A 20,317-nucleotide genomic window follows, 5' to 3' on the forward strand; every position below is an offset into this window, starting at 1 on the left:
CAAAAATCCCAAGAGTTGCGGCTTTTCTACTTTGCTAAGCCCAAAGACGAAACTTTACAGTTTAATAACACTTGAAAGCTACTTGTGCGAGTCTGGTTTAAACCCACTCAAGGAATCGAAGATAAGGTTCGGCTTGATGGATGCCACTTCTTGGGCTTGGGAAAAGAGCCCTTTGAAAGACATGAATGATGATGGCCCATGGCTTTTGAAGCAAGAAGGTTTGCTTTGGGATTTATCTGCTTGCATGCATGTGTGTGGAGCGTGTGTTTTTGGGTTAAAAGCATTATTATAAAACCCCTTCTATCCTCTCGAGTCAATCCAAGAGACTCACCGGCTTTATTGTGAATCGAGCTGGAAATGGACAATGTTAAACTCAATAAACATGACAAGTTTAAAATGATATTGTTTTAATTTTTTTTACAAAAATAATTTTGAAATAATGTTGTTTTAAATTGACCCATCCAATTTATAATCTGAGTTTTAAGCCGTGTCATGTTTCTAGCTAGGGTTTTGTAACTATATTTGAAGGCATATTTTTTTACAAGATGAATTGATGATGATGGCCCATGTATTGTAAAATTGTTATGGCAATAATTTTAATGAAAACAACCGAACCTCCAATTATAAGCATGGCCTTCCCATCCAATTCAAACGGGTCTGTATATATAATTTGTACCAGTTCCAAGATACCCAGATATTGTATGTGCCTCCAATCCCCTGTTGCCACCCCACCTGGCACTACAGACAGGGCGTCATCAGCATTTTAAGAAAGTGGGTTGGCATTGATGACCCTTTTTAAACATTCAATATTATTATGCTCTGTTCCACTAAAAACATGGAGACCAGACCATCCCTTCCCTTGGATGGGCCGCAACTCTTCAATAGTAAGTGATGTCTCTACTGTTTCTACACTTTCTATAGTGAAATGGTAAACGAATGCTACCTAAAGACTTCAAATAATATTGGACCATCTTTCCTCCACGAATGCTGGTGGGATACTAGCTGGGTTAAAAGGAGTCGATAGCAGCCACCTTGCTATCAAAAAAAGGCACGTGGCATCTATGTCAGTTTTGCTCTAAACCATACTCGAATCACCAGCCACGTTGCCAAGTAAATCCAGTTCCGTTGTTCATTCATTCATGCTTAAGGACGTGGGAGACGATAGTTTTTCTCCTGTTTTTTTTGGCTTTAAGAGTTTTAAAGACTAGAGCACAGGCAACCAAAATATTGAAATTGAAAGACGTGATCCAGAAACATGCCTCATTGTTCCATCTTTCTAACTAACACCAAGAGAATCTAGAAGACAAAAAAAAGGAGAAAATATACAAGGAAAAAATGAGCACATCAGCTAAAGTCACCTCCCGAAAAGTCTCATCACCGATGAGGCAAGGGAAGATGACAGGAATTTTAGCCCAGCAGATCCTCCAGGGAAGTAGGAAATCGCATAGTATACAAGGGCAAGAACCTGCATAGTCAATGAAAACAACATTTCAATATCAGACAGGGTAATCCTTTTAGTTTCAAATCATGTTTGATCAATGCATTCCGGCAAATTCAAGTACTTCTTTTTCCAAGAAATATCACTTCAAGTCTTCAATCATACACGAGGACATCATGAAAAACAACCACAGATTAACATGTATTCAATTGTGATATGCAGAAGTTGCAATAGAATCAGTATCTCAAGCCAAACTCTCATAGCAAGACATAAACAGATGAGAGATAAAGTGCGAAACTGGGTGGCGGAAGCTACCTGTATCACAGAGAAGAGCACAGAGAGAACATAGCTGTGCCACACCATGGAAACATATAGGGTGCCCACCATACTGCCTATGAATCCCAAAGTAAATGGAAGCCTCTGTAGAAACATTGAAGAGAATAATTAAAGCTTTCAACGCGTTAGAAGCACAACCACAATATTGAAAACAAGCACGCCATGCAAATTTCTAAGGTACACTCACCTCCTTCAAAACCTGCCTTTACAATTGAGTTTATATTGACTAGAACAAAATGAGTTTAAAGCTTGCTAAAAAAAATGCATTTTCTTGAGAGTCACTGATGAAATCATGTTGCATGGCAAGTTGTCTTCAAAATTCCAGACATAACATCAAGGCACAAGAAAATGCAATGGATAATATGATAGAATTGATCACTTCCCTTGCTGATGAAATACTATGGTGCCGTTAGTTGCATATTTTAATAATTATATACTGATGGAGATGCCAAGGTGCAGTTATTGGAAATTAATCTATAATAAAATTCAAAAACCCTGCCAGAGCATTGCATCCTAGAAAGACCTTTATCCCAGACATCACCCAAGTTATTGAGATGGAAAAAAAAGAGTAGATATTTTCTGAACTATCTCCGAGCTAAGTAACCAAATGTCAATCAATTTCAATTTCTTTGGCGTCTACTTAAGTAGTGGATTGCTGGCAACATATTCACCAAGTAAACACAAAGTATCTCGTTTGTTCTTTAAATGATCCATTGAAACTCCTAATGTTTTTGACATTATTTTATAGTAGTTACCATATTGAAAAAGACTATAGTGCACTGCAGATAATGAGATAGATATAGGGAACTCTTGAGAACAGCATCTTGATATAAGAGTACCGTCTCCATCCTCATCGAATCTGACATTTGTATCCACATAAATCAACTAGATTCAGCTTAGGATGGGAAGTAGTTATGGCCACAAGGCAGCTACTAATTACAACTGGTCACTAAGCAGTACTTATCCAAGTTGCGCCTGTTTGATTGTGTTAAGCTGGTGCTTCAGCATCTTTTTCAAAAGATAAAATAACATCATCAACATAAGAAGCTAGTACCATAGGTTCAAAGAACTGTTAGACCACAAAAACTTGATCCTTTCAATTCCTAAGACTCTTCTTTTGTTATTTCATAGGCAGCTCCCACTGATTTCACACGACACTGCTGCATGACTGGAGCAATCAAAGCCTGGTCCAGGAAACTCGGTGTTGTAACTAGAAAGAGCTATCTCTGATCAACAAACTTTTCCATACCATCCAACAAATATTTTTGGTTGACATCTAAACTGTGAAAAAATAGGCCTAAATTGTACATTTCTTGGTTCTCTGATAGCATTCATCCACTATAAACCTATCATCCAATCAGGAAATCTAAGATGATTGATTTAGTACACATTACAATAAATAAGATTCCACTTCCTCCTCCGACTGAAGTGCATTAAGCCTTCCAATAGCTAGTAGAAATAACATTGCCAAAGGTTTTGGAACTAAAATGGGAAGGGATAAATCAGCAAAGGCACACGGCACTAAACGAATACTAGAATCAGCTCCTTCACGTGCATAGCAAGAAAATAGCATGCTAGAAACACAGAAGCCTTGCAACCCAGTTAACTTTTAATACTATAAATTACAGAATCTCCAAATCTAATCCCCCTTATTACTTCTTCTATTAACTTATAAGTTAATGTCCTCAAATCAAAATCAAAACCACACAATCACATTCGCCTAAATAATCACACGCACTTAAATATTGAATCTTTTTAAACTAAAGATTTTCTAAAAACTATACAATCAACAACATAAAGAAAAAAAAAAAAAAGAAACCCGACAACTAAATTCGTCCATATAAACACAATATAGATACATAAAGCCCAGTTCGTGCCTATAAAGATCCTTTCTTTTTGCGTTGGCTTACACATTGAAGGTGCCAAAAAACCTCTGATCAACAAAAGCAAAATACCCCACGATTAAATTTCTCTATATAAACACAAAAATACGTAAACTTCAATCATTGAAAATAAATATTCTATCTTTTAGTTTTTTTTGCTTACACATTAAAGGTGCCAGAAACGGTGTCGTTAGCAGAGCGAGCAGCAGCTTCAAGATCAAAGCTACCGAAGCTTCCTAATCCATTGGTGTATTCATTTACATCGCTTTTTGCTGCATATGAGTTCCAATCAGCCAACAAAGAAGATGAGGGTTTCTCTTGTTGTTGATCCTCTCCACTGCTTGAAAACCAACTCTGCATTGTTTTGATTGAAAATGAAGACAACCCAGTTGATGATTTTGTTGAAGGTTTGAGAATGTTGTGAGTAGAAACGATCTTGGTGATGATGCCTTAATGTTTATCAGCTTGGTGATGATGCCTTAATGTTTATCAGCTTGGTGAAGAAACACTGGAGGTGAAATGGTATTTCCGTTTGAAAAAAAAAAAGAGGGACAGTTTTGACAGGAACGATGCCGTTTGAATTTGTGGGCTAGTTTTGCATATAAATTTGATATTTAATTCGAGTCAATTATTTTTATTAAATTAATTTTACTCAATTAATATTTTTTTCAATTCAATTTTACTAAATTAATCATTTCCACAAATCCATTTCCAAATGAATAATAATTTTCTTTACACAAATCTAAAGAATTGTTCAAGGTTTTGTGCCATCAACAGCATTAGTTCTAGAAAGAATGGATACAAATATAAGAGGCAAACTTAGAGGACTTTCAAGAGCTGCACTTCAAATATGAGAGGCTCATTTGCATGGGAGAAGAGGCTACGTCGAGGGCCAAACTGAAACCAGAAGCCATTACCATAGTCATCACCAGAATGTACAAGAAGGACTAGCAGATATAATTTAAGTAGAAAACTTAAAACAAAAGAATCACTCGAGTAGCATGTAGTTGATGTCTGGATACAGAAGAGATGAAGACAATAAAGATAACGGGAACATGTTCTCTTTGCCTCTTATTTTAAAATCAACTAAATTCATTCTAAATAATTATTTATTTTGTGTCTCTGTTTTTGTTCCTTCAACTAAACATATTTTTGTATTTTCTATACTTGTCTCAATACAAAAACAGACGAAAACAGTTTTTATCCCTTCTATACTCGTTTTTTCTGTCACGAAACACTGACCAGATGCAATCTTGGACACATGATAAGAAGAATCACCTCATCAGGAATTGGTTTCAAGTTTTCATTTACGTATCCAACAGAAGGAGGTATCAATGCTCTTCTCTTACCTGAAAGGTCAAAAAAAGGGTAATTATACAAAAGCCAGTATAGTGGGTCTATAAGGTCCTTGAGCATACCTCCAACCTTCATGCCAATCAAGACTTCCTTCAAGCCCTTAATAATCTGTCGAGGGAAGAAACTTATGATTTGAAAACACAATTTCGGCCACAAAAGCTTATTAAAATGCAGCAAACGATGATGAAAATTAGGATTTCTGTTCATAAGCAAGACAAAAATCTTGAAGTCGGTAAGTGTGTATTTCTATAGCATGTATGATAGTTGATGGAGCCATCAGTACAATATAGGAAGTATGAAATATTCAATGATATGCTATTGGTTTGTTCTTGGCAGAATTCTTGTCTGGAAATGGGAACGTTTGTTCCCCATTTTCAGCTATAAATAGAGGGCAGAAGTGTAGCAACGAGTAAGCAGCAGCAGCAGAGAGATAAAGAGAGACTGAGGCAATTACAAAGAGTCAGGAGTTGAGTTGAAGGGTGTTCCTCCTCCTCCTTTGTTGTAATTGTATTTTCTATCTATATAATGAAACTGGTTGCTCTGTGGATGTAGGCAACTGCGTAGAATTCTTATGCTCTCGCAGGTCCTAACACTTTCAAGTCCATTATCTTAACTTCTACCATACCTGGTTCTCATCCAAAGGAAGTATGACAGGCGAGCTTTCGCCGCTGAATTGATCCACAGTGCTGCATTAATGCATGATTAGAGAACAAGATCAGCCTCATTAATAGGTAATAGAGGATAGTAAGAGACTGAGAGTATATCAGCAAAACTAGTCATGATATGTGACAGTACAAATGATTCACAGAATCCACAGATATTCATGCAAGACATCTAAAACCCACATGAAATTTAGACAACAGTCACCTATGAACAAAATATCCATTTGAACGCCTGCATACATAGTTAACTTCAACTGTATCCCCCTCTTGAGCTTCTGGTCCTTCCCCTTCAATAATCTCTATATATAAAAATTATTAAGTTGTAAGTTCAAGTAATAAGCAGCTACTTATGCAAGGTTAAGAAAGTAGATACCTTGAAACCTAACCCCACTGGCAAGCTTCAGTGTCCTGGACACTTCAAATTCCAATCAAAACAATCATATCAGAGCTACTAAACAGTATTGATAAAACATCTTCTAAGCCCCCAAAAGATCAGCAATGATACACAAATGAGCTGGTAGCTACGACAAACAAGAACTTACCGAATAACTTCAGGCTTCTTCATCTCTGGCATCGAGGCAGCCAAAACTGGATTGAAGGATAATAGGAGAGTATTGAATCCACAAAACTTCAGCACCATCCTCCTTGACAATCTTTTTATTTCTAGTGAAGAAAATTTGCAATGCAAGTCCATGGGCATCGCATCCTTAGGTCTGGAACTGCTGGTTTGTGCAAGAGTCACAACATCATCAATCAATGTGAACCACTTAGCTGTTTAAGCTGTCATTACACTTCTTTTCTATGTTAAACATAGTATTATAACATTCTAGTCAATTGTCCTCCATTAAAAAGCACTCAAGCAGCAGAACCATCAAGCAAAATCTTGTGTTCCCAAAATCCTAAAACTGGTTATGATGGAATAAAATGATCAAGAACAGACCAATATACTATTACAGCCTGATAATGCACAGAAACATAAGCATTTCATGGTACTACAAGTCACATAAACTTCATTCTGGTAATAGTTGAATGCCAAGAATGTGAATAAGAACACATATACAATTACATGATGAATTGAGAAAACAAAAAAGCAGAAATCTTAGAGGATATTTACCTTGTAAATTTGGAAGCGCAAGGGAAGTGAAGCGAGGTTTGGAATGGAAGTGCATACATCATCGAAAGACAGCATCAAATGGATGGTTTCAGAAGGTGTTAAATAATGGATAACAGGATCAGCTGAGTGGTCTTGGTTTGTTGAAGTATGAAGGGACTAGACCCTGTCAGGATACAGTAGTTGGCATGAGTATTATTAAACCAAACCTGGGTAACGGGTTAACTTGTTGACCCTAACTCGGACTGGGTTTTATGTCGAACTAGATGAAGAGTTGTCGACTCGGTCACAACCTGAGGGAGACATGAATTGACATTTTTTTTTTATAGAAAACACAAAATAAAGGAATTTAGATTTTTTCCAGAAAAAACTTGAAACGATATCATTTATAAGATCGGTTTTTATAATTAGTATACATTTCGGTCAAAACCTTTTGAATTGGGCTCCATGGCCCATTCTTGTGTGCAACTTAGGAGAGTAAATAGCTGCCTTACCAGTATAAGAGTGTGTTTGGTATTGCGGTAGCTGTTGTGGTTGTGATTTGAAAAAAATTGTTTTATAAAAAGTATTTTTAGTTGAGGTTGGTTTGAAAAAATAGATGTTTAGTTAAAACTGTGGTTAAAATTGAGGTTGAAGAAAAAATAGTTTTAACGTGTTTGGTTAAAAAAATGCTTTTCAAATTGAGGTTATATATATATATATTAATGATTTTTAACTTAAATATTGTAGATTTAACTACTGTTATTACATCATGAAATAAATAATATTGATATCAAATATTTTTTATTATTCCATTAAACTATATGCAATGTCATTACATACGAAATCTATCCAACAAGGACTATATTTTTCATGGTTTCTTAAGCGTGCAACAACAAAAACTGAATTTTTTAATTTATGTAGTGTTATTAAATAATAAAGATTGTGATATCTTTATTATTGGAATTGCGATCAAATTCCACAAATGTTACGTCATCATGCGATATCTTTCTAATTTATGTAGTGTTATTAAATAATATTAAATACTAATTTTTCGAGTACAACACAATTTTTTTAAAAAAATTTACAATTTCATTATAGTACGAGTAAATTTAATTTACCTTAAACTAATTTTTTTAAAAAAACAAAAAAAAAATATTGTTCACAATTAACTGCACTGGTGTTGTTCGGAAAAAAAAAAAACTTAACTTTTTTCATTGATTTTTCAAAAAAAAAAAAATGACCATTGCAACAGTGGAGCATGGCTCCACTGTTCACTGAACAGTGGAGCCATGCTCCACTGTTCCAAAAAATTACCATGTTTGCTGCTTCTCCATTCCTGCGGCTGGGCAGCAAAAATCAGTAGGTCCTACCAAGTAAAATCAGGTTTGTTTCCTTTACCAAACATCAAAATGTGTGACTGCGGGTAAACCTCACCCGCAACCACAAAACCAAAGAGCATCTAAACTCAAAAGACTTATGTTTTCACTGTGAATTCAGATAGTGTTTTTGATTGTTTTGTTCTTTACTGTACTTAACAATTATCTTGGAAGCAGGGGGTCAAGTTATCTTTTTCAGAAGATCCAAATGTTGTTTGCTTATTGAATGGGGCAAGTTTAGTTATTTATTTTTTAAAATATACAGTGAAAATATTTCTTCACCCTTGAAAGCTTAAAAAACTTGACTTTTGGTTCAGGGTCTTTTATGTATTTTCCAATTAATTTACACAGTTAATTATCGATTCTACTTTTCAAAGCTAAAAAATATAGACCTTGCAAAAACATTTTTTTTTCCCCTTTGCACATTTTTGGAACAGTTAAATTACATATATAACCTTTGACTAAAAAAATTGCTTGGGAGGACGTTTTAGTCTTTGCAAATTGGTTCTTTTTTGTAATATTCATATGCCCTTGGTCTTATTTAGTAATTTTTATTTTTCAAACATTAATAAATTAATTAAAGAGGCTGGGGCGTGTTGTTCACACGTCAACGTCCAATGCGTCATTCTAGAGGCGCGTAAGACATATTCTGACGGCCTAAAACTTTCAATCACCGTCTCATCTGATGTGATAGGTGGCGGCGCAACTCTTAAGGTGGCGTGTATAGTAATATTGTGGCGATTAGGCAGCTATGAAGTTTTTTTCTCTTCCCTTTCTTTTCTTTCTGTTAGACCTTGGTATTTGTGCAGAGTTTTAAAAATTAAGTTGTGTCCTCTAATTTGTATTTTTTTTTATTTGATCCTTATTTTTTTGATTTTTTTAATCTAATGCTTCATAAAGTTTGTTTTGTTTTTTTATTTTGTCCCTCGTCATTTAATCTTATTAGATTTTTTAATCCAATCTGGTCCTTATTTTTTTTATTGCTATTTTTTTTATCATTTTCATTAATTTATTTTTTGATTTTGTCCTTTGGGATTTAATATAAATTTATTTGATTTTTAATTTTGGTGCTCATTTTTGTATTGTTCTTTTTTGTCCTATTCTTTATTTTTTATGTTTTTCAATTTAATTCCTGATTAGTTTATTTTAATTATTTTTTGTGTATGGTCTAGTCCTCATTATTTTTTATTTTCATATGATTTAGAATTTTGCTTTGTGATTTTTTCGTGTTTGTTTTTTATAGAGTAATTTTAATCTCATAAGTTGGTACACCAATTTTGATAGTGAATCCTATTTAAGTTTGGTCTTTTTTAAAATCTTTTCACAAAATTTTATTTTTTTATTTTATTTTCATTGTTTGACATTGACTTATTAAGCTTTGAATTTTGTGATTTGTTATGTATTTTTTTTTATTGGGTTATCTCTGTCTTATATCTCCGGTCGCAAATCATTTGAGTTAACTTAGGTTGACTCGGATTTTTAAAATTTTATTTTATTTTATTCTTTGTCATTGAATTATTGATCCTGTTTTATTAGATATTATTTAGACAAAAATACCAAAAAGCAAAACGCTACATTACAACTTTTATATATATATATATATATATATATATATATATATATATATATATATATATTCAAGAGCAATTGCTTCCAACAAAAAGACCAAAAAGCAAATACTAAAAGCAGGACAGTAGCAATTTTCCATGACACCAAGAATTGACTTGAAAGTCAACTTGACTATAGCAAGCTATATTACAAAGAATAAAATATGAAGTACTACCAAGATTACGTCTTAGTTCACTCCACTTGCTGGTACAGATAATGTCGATATAATAACAGTTACCCCAAGCACATAATCTGATAGAACAAAATAAAAGAATTTTGGACCATTATGATAAAACGCTGTAATGAATATAATCTCTAGCTTTTGCTAGACACCTACCTAGGCCACTCCATTGTGAGATCCAGCAGCTGCATACTGTTTGCTGAAACCATTGCGGCAGCAGGTTCTCAGTCACCCTTCATGTTGAGGTTTAACAGTGTCTTCGTCCAAGGAGGAAGGTCGTCTCTGTGCATCTTCTGCTACTCTCAGTTCCAAATCCTCCAAGGCCTGACTGCTGGTAATAGAGGTTTCAGTAGCATTGGTGCGCATCCAAGCTTCATGGAGTTGCAAGACATATTCCAAATGCCACAAAACTTCCCCCATGGTTGGACGTTTCTTTCCCTCATCAGCAAGGCATTTTTCTGCTATCTCTCCCAACTTCTTCAATGACTCCGGGCAAGAATTTCCTCTGAGACGTGGGTCAATGATGGTCTCGAGTGACCTCTGCCGCTGCCACTTCATTGCCCACTCTGCGAGGTTGATCTGGTCTTTTGGCAAGCTTGGATTTATAACAGGTCGAGAGCATACAACTTCAAACAACACCACGCCGAATGAGTAAACATCAGATTTCTCAGTCAAATGCTGTCGACGGAAGTATTCAGGATCAAGATATCCAAAGCTCCCTTTCACTGCTGTACTGACATGTGTATGGTCCAAAGCTGGACCATCTTTAGATAACCCAAAATCTGCCATTTTTGCTACAAAATTCTCATCAAGCAAAATATTGGTTGTCTTAACATCCCTGTGAATTATTCCTCGATCTGCTCCTGTGTGAAGGTAATGGAGTCCCCTGGCAGCACCAGTGCACGCTTCTAATCGCTGCTTCCATGTCAATGGAGGGAAATCACTCCCAAAAAGATGACTTCTAAGAGTTCCATTTGCCATATACTCATAAACCAAGATCATCTCATTCTGTTCATCGCAGAACCCGATCAACGAGACCAGATGCCTGTGCCTTAACTTTGAAAGCATCTCAATCTCCGTTTCAAACTCAGCCAGGCCTTGCTCAGATTGTGGGTTTGACCGCTTGATTGCTGCAAGGGTGCCATCTTCGATCTCCCCTTTGTATACTTTACCAAAGCCTCCAACTCCAATCACCAAACTGTCATCAAAATTGTCTGTTGCAGCACGAATCTCTGACAATGTGAACCGCCTGCCAACTCTAGTAAATGCTGCCACGGATCCATTCAGAGTTTGGGCCCCTCTCTTAGCATTAGCAAAGCTACTTAAAACAGCACCATGCATGAATAGTGGCCGCCACCCAGGAGGGTTGTCTTTGGTATTGTTCATTTCATTTCTCTGACTTTTGCAGAAGCAAAAGACGCAAGTACATGCAATTGCAATAATGAGAGCAGAAGCTACACCTGCTCCAATCCCCAACCAGAGAATCCAAGATTTTAAATGACTAGCTGATTTCCCAGTTGGACCAATTCTGTCATCGTATGCAAGATTCCCACTTCGGCTCAACTTGAAAATCTCCAGCCCATTCAAGAGAGCATCGGTTCCCGAAGCACCAACTGCGGTGTCAGGACCCAATTGGATCCAAAGGGTGTTGATTTTGGCAGATATTGCATCAAAATAATCCTGATGATACGCTATGTTCTTCCCTCCTGATCGCGCATAAACATCAAAGTTATCTGCAGCAGTCTTGTTGTTTATATAGACCTTGAAAATCCTCTGGTTTGCCTTGTCATATACCAGCTCACAAAAATGTAACCTAATTAAATAATCAAAATCAGGATCTACTTCGAATTTCCATGACATGTTAAACTTTTTCTCCAGGACTTCTGTATTGGACATTATTCTTGCTGTTTCATATACAAGAAGAGGAGCCACCGAGGAATCATTGTTCGAAGCATAAGTGACATTAGAACTATTCTTGATTTCAACACCAGCATCCGCTGTAATCATGTAGCTGGAATCCACTTCCCATTTCCTCCAAAGATCTGAATCCTGATCAGGTTTAATCTCTTGTCCCCCGACATTCAACCTATACATAGTTTCAATCCCCCTTCCGCTCACATTGGCATCACTTCCACCCACTCTACTAACCAAGTCTGCAAAAAGCGTACAGATCACAGGGACAATCTCTATGGCATTTATGAACCCGAATGATCCCTTGGATGGAATGAACTCAACCACAAGCACATCATCGATTGCTAGAATATACTCTCTGACCAAGGACAAAGAACTTGAATTGCTGTTGGAATTCTGCACGGGCAGATATTTGTCTGAAATCTCACCAGGAACATTGAAATCAGCCAGCAGTTTCAGACCATTAGCCACGACACTAAACGAGGACTCGTTCACATTATAATTCTCAAAAGGGAATGGACAAAAATGGAGTCTAACAAAGTAGTTTCCCTGCACTCCAGCAAAAGTATAATTCAAACCATTGTCAAAAATTCGGGCAGTTCTGTAGAGTGAATCACCATTTGCTGTAGAATCAGTGGCAGCAACACCAGGAGAACTGACAGTGAAATTATCATTTGGGACCAAATCACCAATCCATCTCCTGCCATCCACATTAACACTGCTATTTGCACCACAGTTTACAAGAAAAGACCTTGACTGAGCTTCTCCATTGCTACCGGATAGGAATATTATGACCAGAAATACAACACCCAAAAACCCTCTTCCCTGGACCTTCTCCATTACCATCAATTTCCCTCAAACACCTCGAGTCTTATATTCTAACTTCATATATAAAATCAACCCTCTATTGTATAACAAAAACCAACCAAAAGAACAGTATTTCACAAAACGAATGAAAATCCCATCTCTTAAATCACCCAAATTACCTCACCATCATCATCAAAGGTTCATAACAAATTCATACATTAAAGCATCATCAAGAAATCTCAACAAACTTCAACGATGCATTCAAGTTCCTAGCAAAAACATCAAGTTACCTTCTCTAACCCCGCATAGGCATCCGAATTATTACTTTCAGAGACTTGAAAGCTATAAACCAAGAATGCTTATCAAAAACCAGCAGCACACCCTCCTTTGAATCAACCTTCTCCAATCAACAACCACCGCGGTTAATGTTCAGATCTGAACCAAGAAGAAACATGCAAGAACTGGATACAAAATGGAAGAGAGAAAGAGAGAGAAATGGCTATGAGATATAAAGTAACAACCTTTTTGCTTAGAGAAAATTATTACAAGAAACAAAAAAAAAATGGTGATCTTGTAATACTATATGTGTTTTATATAAACAAAGGAACTGGAACATGGGTTGTTGTTAAATAAAGGAAGAGAAAAAGGTTCACTTCTTTCCCTTGTTGTTTGTTGTATGCTTTAAAAAAAAAGACAAGAATCTGACATAACTTACACTTTATTGTAATCTTTTGTAACTGTTGGCATTTGGCAACTCTATGAAATGGCAATAATTTTCTATTTTACATTAAAAAAAAAACATGAAAACCACACAAGAGACACAAAGACGCCATCTTTTGTAATCTTTTCAATATTATTTTTCATTACTTCATAATGGGTTTTGGCTGCTCTTTCGCTCTCACCAGAGATGGGGTTCCATTATTTGTGAGGTGGGTCACATGCAGATGTCTCTAAGATGATGAGCAGTGATGGTGAGGATTAACAAAACTGCCCCTTGAGTTTTTCTGAGCACTGTCTGCCCTCTTGTCCGTACCAAGAGTAGAGTCCTTGAGAGAGTTAAGGCCAGGGTCCTTGTCCTTCTCTTATCTTTATGATCAAGTAAACCAATTAATGTTGGCGACATTACATGCTTGCATGTCTTCCTCAGTTCCTCTCTTCATAACTCTCCATCAACAGCAGTTTTACATAGAAAATGTAAATTCTTATGAATTATAATTAGTACAATATTCTCTATCTTCGTCTTTCCGGTCAGAAATGTATTGATACTGACAATGTTAATGCATTCACCCGAGAAAGTTGAAAAACAAAAGGGTAATTATATCACTAATATTTCTCATGATCATGGAGAAGATCTTCAAGGGGACAGTTGTTTTTAAATTTATTTGGCTTGAAAATTAGTAGTGGTGGGTGGACTGCTAATCCATGATATTTAATACAAGATAACAATGTTGGTTAGAATGATAAATCAAATTACAATTGAGTTGGTGCATTATCCATACAAGTGTATGATTTGAATTTGATGGACCAACAACCATGAATCTAACTAGTCATTTCTCTATCTTTGGAGTTAGCAGTTCCATATTTTCTTGAAAAACTAAAGAATTTATAGAGAGAAATCGATTCTTGATTGGTTATTTTGTGGCAGGTCAGAAGCATAATTCCATGAATTGTACATCAAGCTAAACATAGGGCTCCACCACATCAAATCAGTCAAGAAAAAAATATATTATATTGGCCCATATGGATAAAGTCTATATAGTTTATTGTATCATTTACCAAAACAAGGGTCTGTCACTTTTTCTTTTTGAAAATCTCTCTCTCTCTCTCTTTTCTATAAAGAAAAAACAATTTGGTTTTAAAGCTCAGATTTCAGGTTTTGACCGAATTATTTGGGTTAAAATTTTTTTAAAAAAATTAAAACGACATTGTTTTAATAAAAAATAAAAATCAACAGGTTGCAACTGGATTTTACTGAGTTAGTGGGGTCAATTGGGTTACCCTAGGTTTTTTATTTTCATATTTTTTCTTGAATCCGGCCCAGTTTCAGTTTCGGGTCTGCCGAATCCCAGATCAACTCGCCGGGTCAGGTTTCAAAACTATGATATTAGGGTGCTATAACCAAATATCTTAAACTAATATTTATAAAACCTGATCCAATATATGATATAAGTCATGTATTTAACGAATCAACTTTTTTATACTTGATTGATTCAAAACATTTTATTTTAAGATTTTTTTAAAAAAATAACTAATATTTTTTAAAAAATCAATTTAAATTATAAATAATATGTAAAAACAACTAAGTTTAACCAAGTTAACTTCTTACCCAATTTAACTTAAAAGCTCATTGTAAACCATATTCTGAATCAACATGTTAATTACTAGGTTGATACATTATGAAATGCTAAATTTAATAACTATACTTGAACAGTATATGATCACTACACATAGGATTACACATTAATCTCAATTAAAATACAAATGAAATGAGATTATTAGTAACCTTTAATTTTCATGCTTGGCACCATTCTGAAGGCTATGTACACTCCGTAATCCTAATTATCAATTATCCCATACTTTTTTTGAATATTCATTAATTAACAATCTTCCAAGGCCAACATTTATTTATGGATCCTCAACTCAGGGCCCAAAATAGATAGAGGCCTATCCACAATCCACTGAGGCCCAAAAGGGTGTCAAGCCCTAAAGGGAGTTAAGGCCCATCTACAATCCATCCACTAAGGCCAACAAGTAACACAAAAATCCAGTCCACAGAAGATAAGCTTATGGTTTTGTACCTCGAACAAATGCTTTAGTCGAAGCACATTGGGTTTGATTGAACTATGAAGTGATTTTCATGTGTTTTAGTATAAAAAGAAGGAAATAACTGAATTGGTTTAATTATGTTCAATGGCTAATTATTTTATTATCATTTTGTTTCTTTAGTCAATGCAACGAGAAATGGAAAATTTATAGCTATTTTAAATATATTAAAAAATAATATAAATTATATTTTGATATTTTATATAATAATTTAAATTATTAAGTTAAAATAATTTTTTTGAAAATATTTTTATTTAAACTAGAAAACCCAAGAAAACAAAACATAGCTTGTTGCAATTTCACAACTCATTCATTATTAATGATAACATTTTAAAATTATTCATACTTTTATTTTGGTTTTTTGTTTTTATAGTGTGTGTGGGGCATTCAGTGAGCGCACTAGTAAGCAACATTATATAGAAATTTAATTTTTTTTTATTTAAATTTAATTATTTTTTATATTTTTGATTTGTTTTAATATTCTAACGAGATGACATGCCCGCGCGCTGCCGCGAGCTTATAAAATAAATGTATTTGATAGTGTTATAATTGTGAACCAGCGCTAGATAAGTAATAGAAATTAAAGACATGATGGAGCAAATATTTCATGACGAAAAAAAAAGTTGTGTTGATGATCCAAAACTTAGAGACCGAACAAAATGATTTGTAGTAATTTACAGTGTTTTGTGAGGAAAGATACAATGCTTTCGCTAATATTAAAAAAAATCGACAAATATAATTTTAAAAAATAAAGAAATAAAATAGAAAAACTAAGTGGAAAAACATCACAGCAATCTATAGTATTTTAAAGAAAAAAATTACAAAACAAAAATTTTAACCAGGTCAATATTTAAAAGGTAAAATCAACAAAAATAATTTTGAAAAAAAAATAAATGAAAAAATAAGAAAAAATAAGAAAGTTGAACAAAAAAATAAAAAAAAAACAAAAAAAAGGAAAAGTAAAAAAAAAGAAAAAGAAGAATATCTGTGGATTACTGTTGTAATCCATAGTGTTTTGTGTGTGGGGAACAGTAACATCCCCCACATAATTTATTATATGTATAATATAAAAAATATTTTTATAAAATATAAAATTTTATTTTAATATATTTTAAAAAAACATTTTAAAAGTATCAACTACCACATTTTAAAACATCATCTGCTTAACAATTTACTTTTTCCTCGTACCAAACATTCTTACTTTCAAAGTCTCTTATCTTTTTGAACAAAACCATCGTACTCTTATTTGAATTTCTATCCCTTCATCGCTTTTTTGGTTTTTTATTTTTCAATCCTCTACTACAAAGAGAGAGACAGAAGCTGAGAGTGATATTTTGGTGTATTAAAGATGAATAATTACGGGGAGAGCAATGGAGATTTAAATGTCCATGAAAAACAAGTTGAAGATCATGATCATGGTGAGAATGGAGATGGGTCTGGTAATGGAGTCATTTTGGGGATTGATGGTGGCGCTACTTCAACTGTTTGTGTCTGTATTCCTTTCTTTCCTTCCTCGAATACCCTCCCTAAGCCTCTCCTTGTCCTTGGACGTGCTGTTTCTGGTTGCTCCAATCATAACAGTGTTGGAGGTAATCTCTTTTTCGTTTTTTGGTGACCCTTTTGATCATTTGGTGTTTTTTGAATGGTGGGTTTATTGATTGGTGTTTTAGTTAAATTTTGAATCTGTGGTTGTTTTTTATGTGAGGTGTTTTTGAATTTTGATTATGGTGATCATTAGGTTATTGATTTTTGGTGAATTGTTGTGATTTGAACTGACCCAGATAGGAATTTGGTTGAGTTTTGGCTCGTTTCCATTTAATCTGACTCAAAGTTCTGTACTTTGTAAAATAAAAATATGGAATTAGACCTCCAGCTGATAATCTTAGGAGATCTGCTATTAAAATTTGAGTTCTTAATTTCTTAATTGCTTTGAGTTTTACAAATGGGAGCTGATTTTTTGGTACCAAAAAGTATGCTTTTCCTTCTGATTGGATGCTTATTTGAACTTCATAAGTTGGTAGCTTTTTGGATTTCTAATGAATAATGTTTATGCTTTTCTATGTGTCAGCTCATTTACAGACCTTAATAATGAATATTTTCTGATAAACCATCTGCTTCACTTAATATAGTATGAATGATAATATATTGTTAATTAGGCTTATGCCATATCCTTTTCTGTTCTTTATATCATTGTTGAATACTAAATATTATATCAGCTCTCCTCTCTCTCTCCTCTCTCTCATATTGTCAATGTTGAAAATTCAAAATACCATACAAGGCAAAACATCATGTCATTATTTTTGTCTTTTAGTTACTGTTCATGTATCATATCCTACAGAAACTGCTGCCAGGGACACGTTAGAAGAGGTTATGGCTGAAGCCCTTTCAAAATCAGGTTTCAATTGGTCCACCGTTCATGCTGTTTGTTTAGGCGTTTCTGGTGTTAACCATCCAACTGATCAAGAAAGGATACTAAAGTGGCTGAGGTTCTCACCTGGATATTGCCTAGCACTTTTTTTATTTCCTGTGAAGTGACCTGACCTGTGGAAATTGAACATGAATTCTATCTTTTTTCCATGTCGTATGAGAACTTATTGTTGTTCATTGAAATCTTAAATTTACTATCTTGTTGCATTTCTTGACGTGTTTTTAGTAGGACCGTTCCCCCTTTCCTGTTCATGGCTATAGATTCCCACCACAATTACTATCTGCTTCTTATTTTCCTTTTCCTTGCTTATAACAATGCATTATTCCTGGATAACTTGTTCTGAATCAGATGACTATTTTTACAGAGAAATATCCCCTAGCCATGTGAAGTTGTATGTTCAGAATGATGCTGTTGCTGCTCTCGCAAGTGGGACCATGGGAAAGCTTCATGGCTGTGTTTTAATTGCTGGTACAGGGTGCATTTCTTATGGATTTGCTGAAGATGGCAGAGAAGCACGAGCTTCAGGTGCAGGACCTGTCCTAGGTGATTGGGGGAGGTATGTGCTGCACATTTGATGCGTTGTTAGTTCTTTGCCTAATGCAGTCAGGATGTATGAGTTCACTTTCCTTGTTACTTCCTAAATAATCAATAGTTTGAATGTTAATTACTTTGTATTCTGAAAATGACAATGGTGCTTCTTCTTTCTAATGGCTTTTAATATCAGTAAGTTTTATCTTATAATTTTTGTAGTACTATGTGTTAATTGCAGTGGCTATGGAATTGCTGCAAAGGCACTAACTGCAGTAATAAGGGCTCATGATGGTCGTGGTCCACAGACACTGCTAACAAATAAGATTTTAAAGGCACTCTGTCTTTCATCTCCAGATGAACTTATTGGGTATCTCTTTTAATGCTCTTGACTCTGATTATCTTTTTTGCATTCAGTTGTTGGTTTGAGCTTTGAGCTTTGAAATGTTAAATCTAAGTATACCTCACAGTGAGTGTTTTCTTTTTGTGTCCTGTGTATTTTCTGTTCCCTTTCCACTTCTTTAACCAACAAATGGTTCGAAGCACATGATATTTAGCATTTATTGAAATGGCTATAAGAGATATCCTACTCCTCTAAAGCATCCTGAATATCATTGGTTCGACTGATGCCTATCTTTTCACTGCCGTTTTAGGTGGACTTATGCTGATCCATCTTGGGCACGCATTGCAGCTCTCGTTCCAGAAGTGGTATCTTGTGCTGAAGCTTGCGATCAAGTTGCAACTAAGATATTAGTTGATGCAGTCCAGGACTTGGCTCTAAGTGTGAAGGCTGTTGTTCAAAGACTTAGTTTGTGTGGTGAAGGTGCCTATTGTGCTTATTCAAAATGTTGCTTAAGATAAACAACGTTTTCTTATAAATTTTAACACGGGCAGATGACTTTTATGAACTCTGGATGCCTGAACTATAGTCCAAGCTGTGATGTTCTTTAGCCTTTATTGTAAGATGTGATATATTCCATATAAACTGTTCTAACAATAATGAGAACGCAATTTTCAACAGGCTGTCTAGCAAAGTCTGTTTGTTGGCTTCTTCTTTTTTCCTTTTATTTCATGACCTTCACCTTCTTAAATACACTTTTTTTTCTTGCAGATGGAAATGGTTTTTTCCCTGTTGTGATGGTTGGTGGTGTTCTTGAAGCTAACAGGACTTGGGATATTGGGAAAGAAGTTGTGAAGTGTATTCAGGAGCAGTTTCCTGGGGCTCATCCTATTAGACCACAGGTTAGCATCAATTCACCTTTCCCTCTTGATGCCTTTATTCCTCGACAAACTGCAAAGCTGATTTCAGGCTTTGCTTTCATTTTTTTCCAAGTTTCATCCATTCCCATTGTTAAATCTGAATGCATTGAACCACATTGCAATTGATTCAGTGATTACAATTTGAGAGTAACATTGTAACTTTTAAACTATAAACCAGATAAGGGGATTAGGAAAACCCTAGGACTTAATAGTACTTAAATTCAAAACACAGTTTGTTGGCATGAAGGTATTAGTCATCGTGCAAGCAAATGAACGGTGGTCTAATCTACATTATTCCTTAATTGGAGTAGCATGACAAAAGCTTTTTCCTATTTTGAATCTTCAGGTGGAACCAGCTGTCGGGGCAGCTTTGCTGGCCTGGAATTTATTGATGAAAGAATCAACAGAGAACTGCCATAGCTGACCGGTTTGTTTTAGGGTGCTGAATGTTCGACTGACTGTACAGCTCTATACAGGAAGATTTCTAGAAAATAAATTTTCTTCTGTGAAATTCTTATGTGCATTCTGCCGAAAATGTTTTATCAAGATAGTGAAAAGAAATGAAAATCAGCTACTTGGTCATGATATACTTTGGCCGTTCATTACTCTTAGTTTCCACATGATTTG

At 34.9% G+C, this 20,317-nt stretch overlaps 4 protein-coding genes across 8 annotated transcripts; 1 reads left to right on the forward strand and 3 right to left on the reverse strand.

The window, feature by feature from the left end:
- Positions 1-1,354: 1,354 nt before the first annotated feature.
- On the reverse strand, positions 1,355-4,017 carry LOC133669810 (uncharacterized). The gene is made up of 4 exons (XM_062090118.1): positions 3,821-4,017; positions 1,962-1,977; positions 1,754-1,858; positions 1,355-1,465 (listed from the first exon to the last, which is right to left on the reverse strand). Exons 1-4 carry the CDS (start codon positions 4,015-4,017, stop codon positions 1,355-1,357), a joined length of 429 nt encoding a protein of 142 aa, XP_061946102.1.
- Positions 4,018-4,334: 317 nt separating this feature from the next.
- On the reverse strand, positions 4,335-6,968 carry LOC133693852 (peptidyl-prolyl cis-trans isomerase FKBP16-1, chloroplastic). Of its 5 annotated transcripts, XM_062115215.1 has the most exons (8): positions 6,790-6,966; positions 6,218-6,397; positions 6,049-6,083; positions 5,881-5,974; positions 5,639-5,699; positions 5,076-5,121; positions 4,936-5,006; positions 4,335-4,554 (listed from the first exon to the last, which is right to left on the reverse strand). In XM_062115215.1, exons 1-8 carry the CDS (start codon positions 6,849-6,851, stop codon positions 4,477-4,479), a joined length of 627 nt encoding a protein of 208 aa, XP_061971199.1. In that variant the 5' UTR covers positions 6,852-6,966; the 3' UTR covers positions 4,335-4,476. The 5 variants fall into 5 exon arrangements, 3 of the variants coding, with proteins under 3 accessions (XP_061971199.1, XP_061971188.1, XP_061971182.1); XM_062115204.1 differs by having other exon boundaries at positions 4,936-5,121; positions 6,218-6,394; positions 6,790-6,968; XM_062115198.1 differs by having other exon boundaries at positions 4,936-5,121; positions 6,790-6,968.
- A 2,895-nt stretch (positions 6,969-9,863) lies between these two features.
- On the reverse strand, positions 9,864-13,658 carry LOC133673369 (probable receptor-like protein kinase At1g30570). Its single transcript, XM_062094121.1, has one exon. It carries the CDS (start codon positions 12,688-12,690, stop codon positions 10,162-10,164), a length of 2,529 nt encoding a protein of 842 aa, XP_061950105.1. The 5' UTR covers positions 12,691-13,658; the 3' UTR covers positions 9,864-10,161.
- Positions 13,659-16,643: 2,985 nt separating this feature from the next.
- LOC133682464 (uncharacterized) lies at positions 16,644-20,277 on the forward strand. Its single transcript, XM_062105810.1, has 7 exons — positions 16,644-17,063; positions 17,813-17,960; positions 18,267-18,458; positions 18,672-18,800; positions 19,084-19,253; positions 19,542-19,672; positions 20,037-20,277. The coding sequence occupies exons 1-7, from the start codon at positions 16,823-16,825 to the stop codon at positions 20,112-20,114; spliced, it is 1,089 nt and encodes a 362-aa protein (XP_061961794.1). The 5' UTR covers positions 16,644-16,822; the 3' UTR covers positions 20,115-20,277.
- The last annotated feature ends 40 nt before the right edge of the window (positions 20,278-20,317 follow it).

Source organism: Populus nigra, chromosome 1 (genome assembly GCF_951802175.1).
Source record: "Populus nigra chromosome 1, ddPopNigr1.1, whole genome shotgun sequence".
NCBI lineage: Eukaryota > Viridiplantae > Streptophyta > Magnoliopsida > Malpighiales > Salicaceae > Populus > Populus nigra.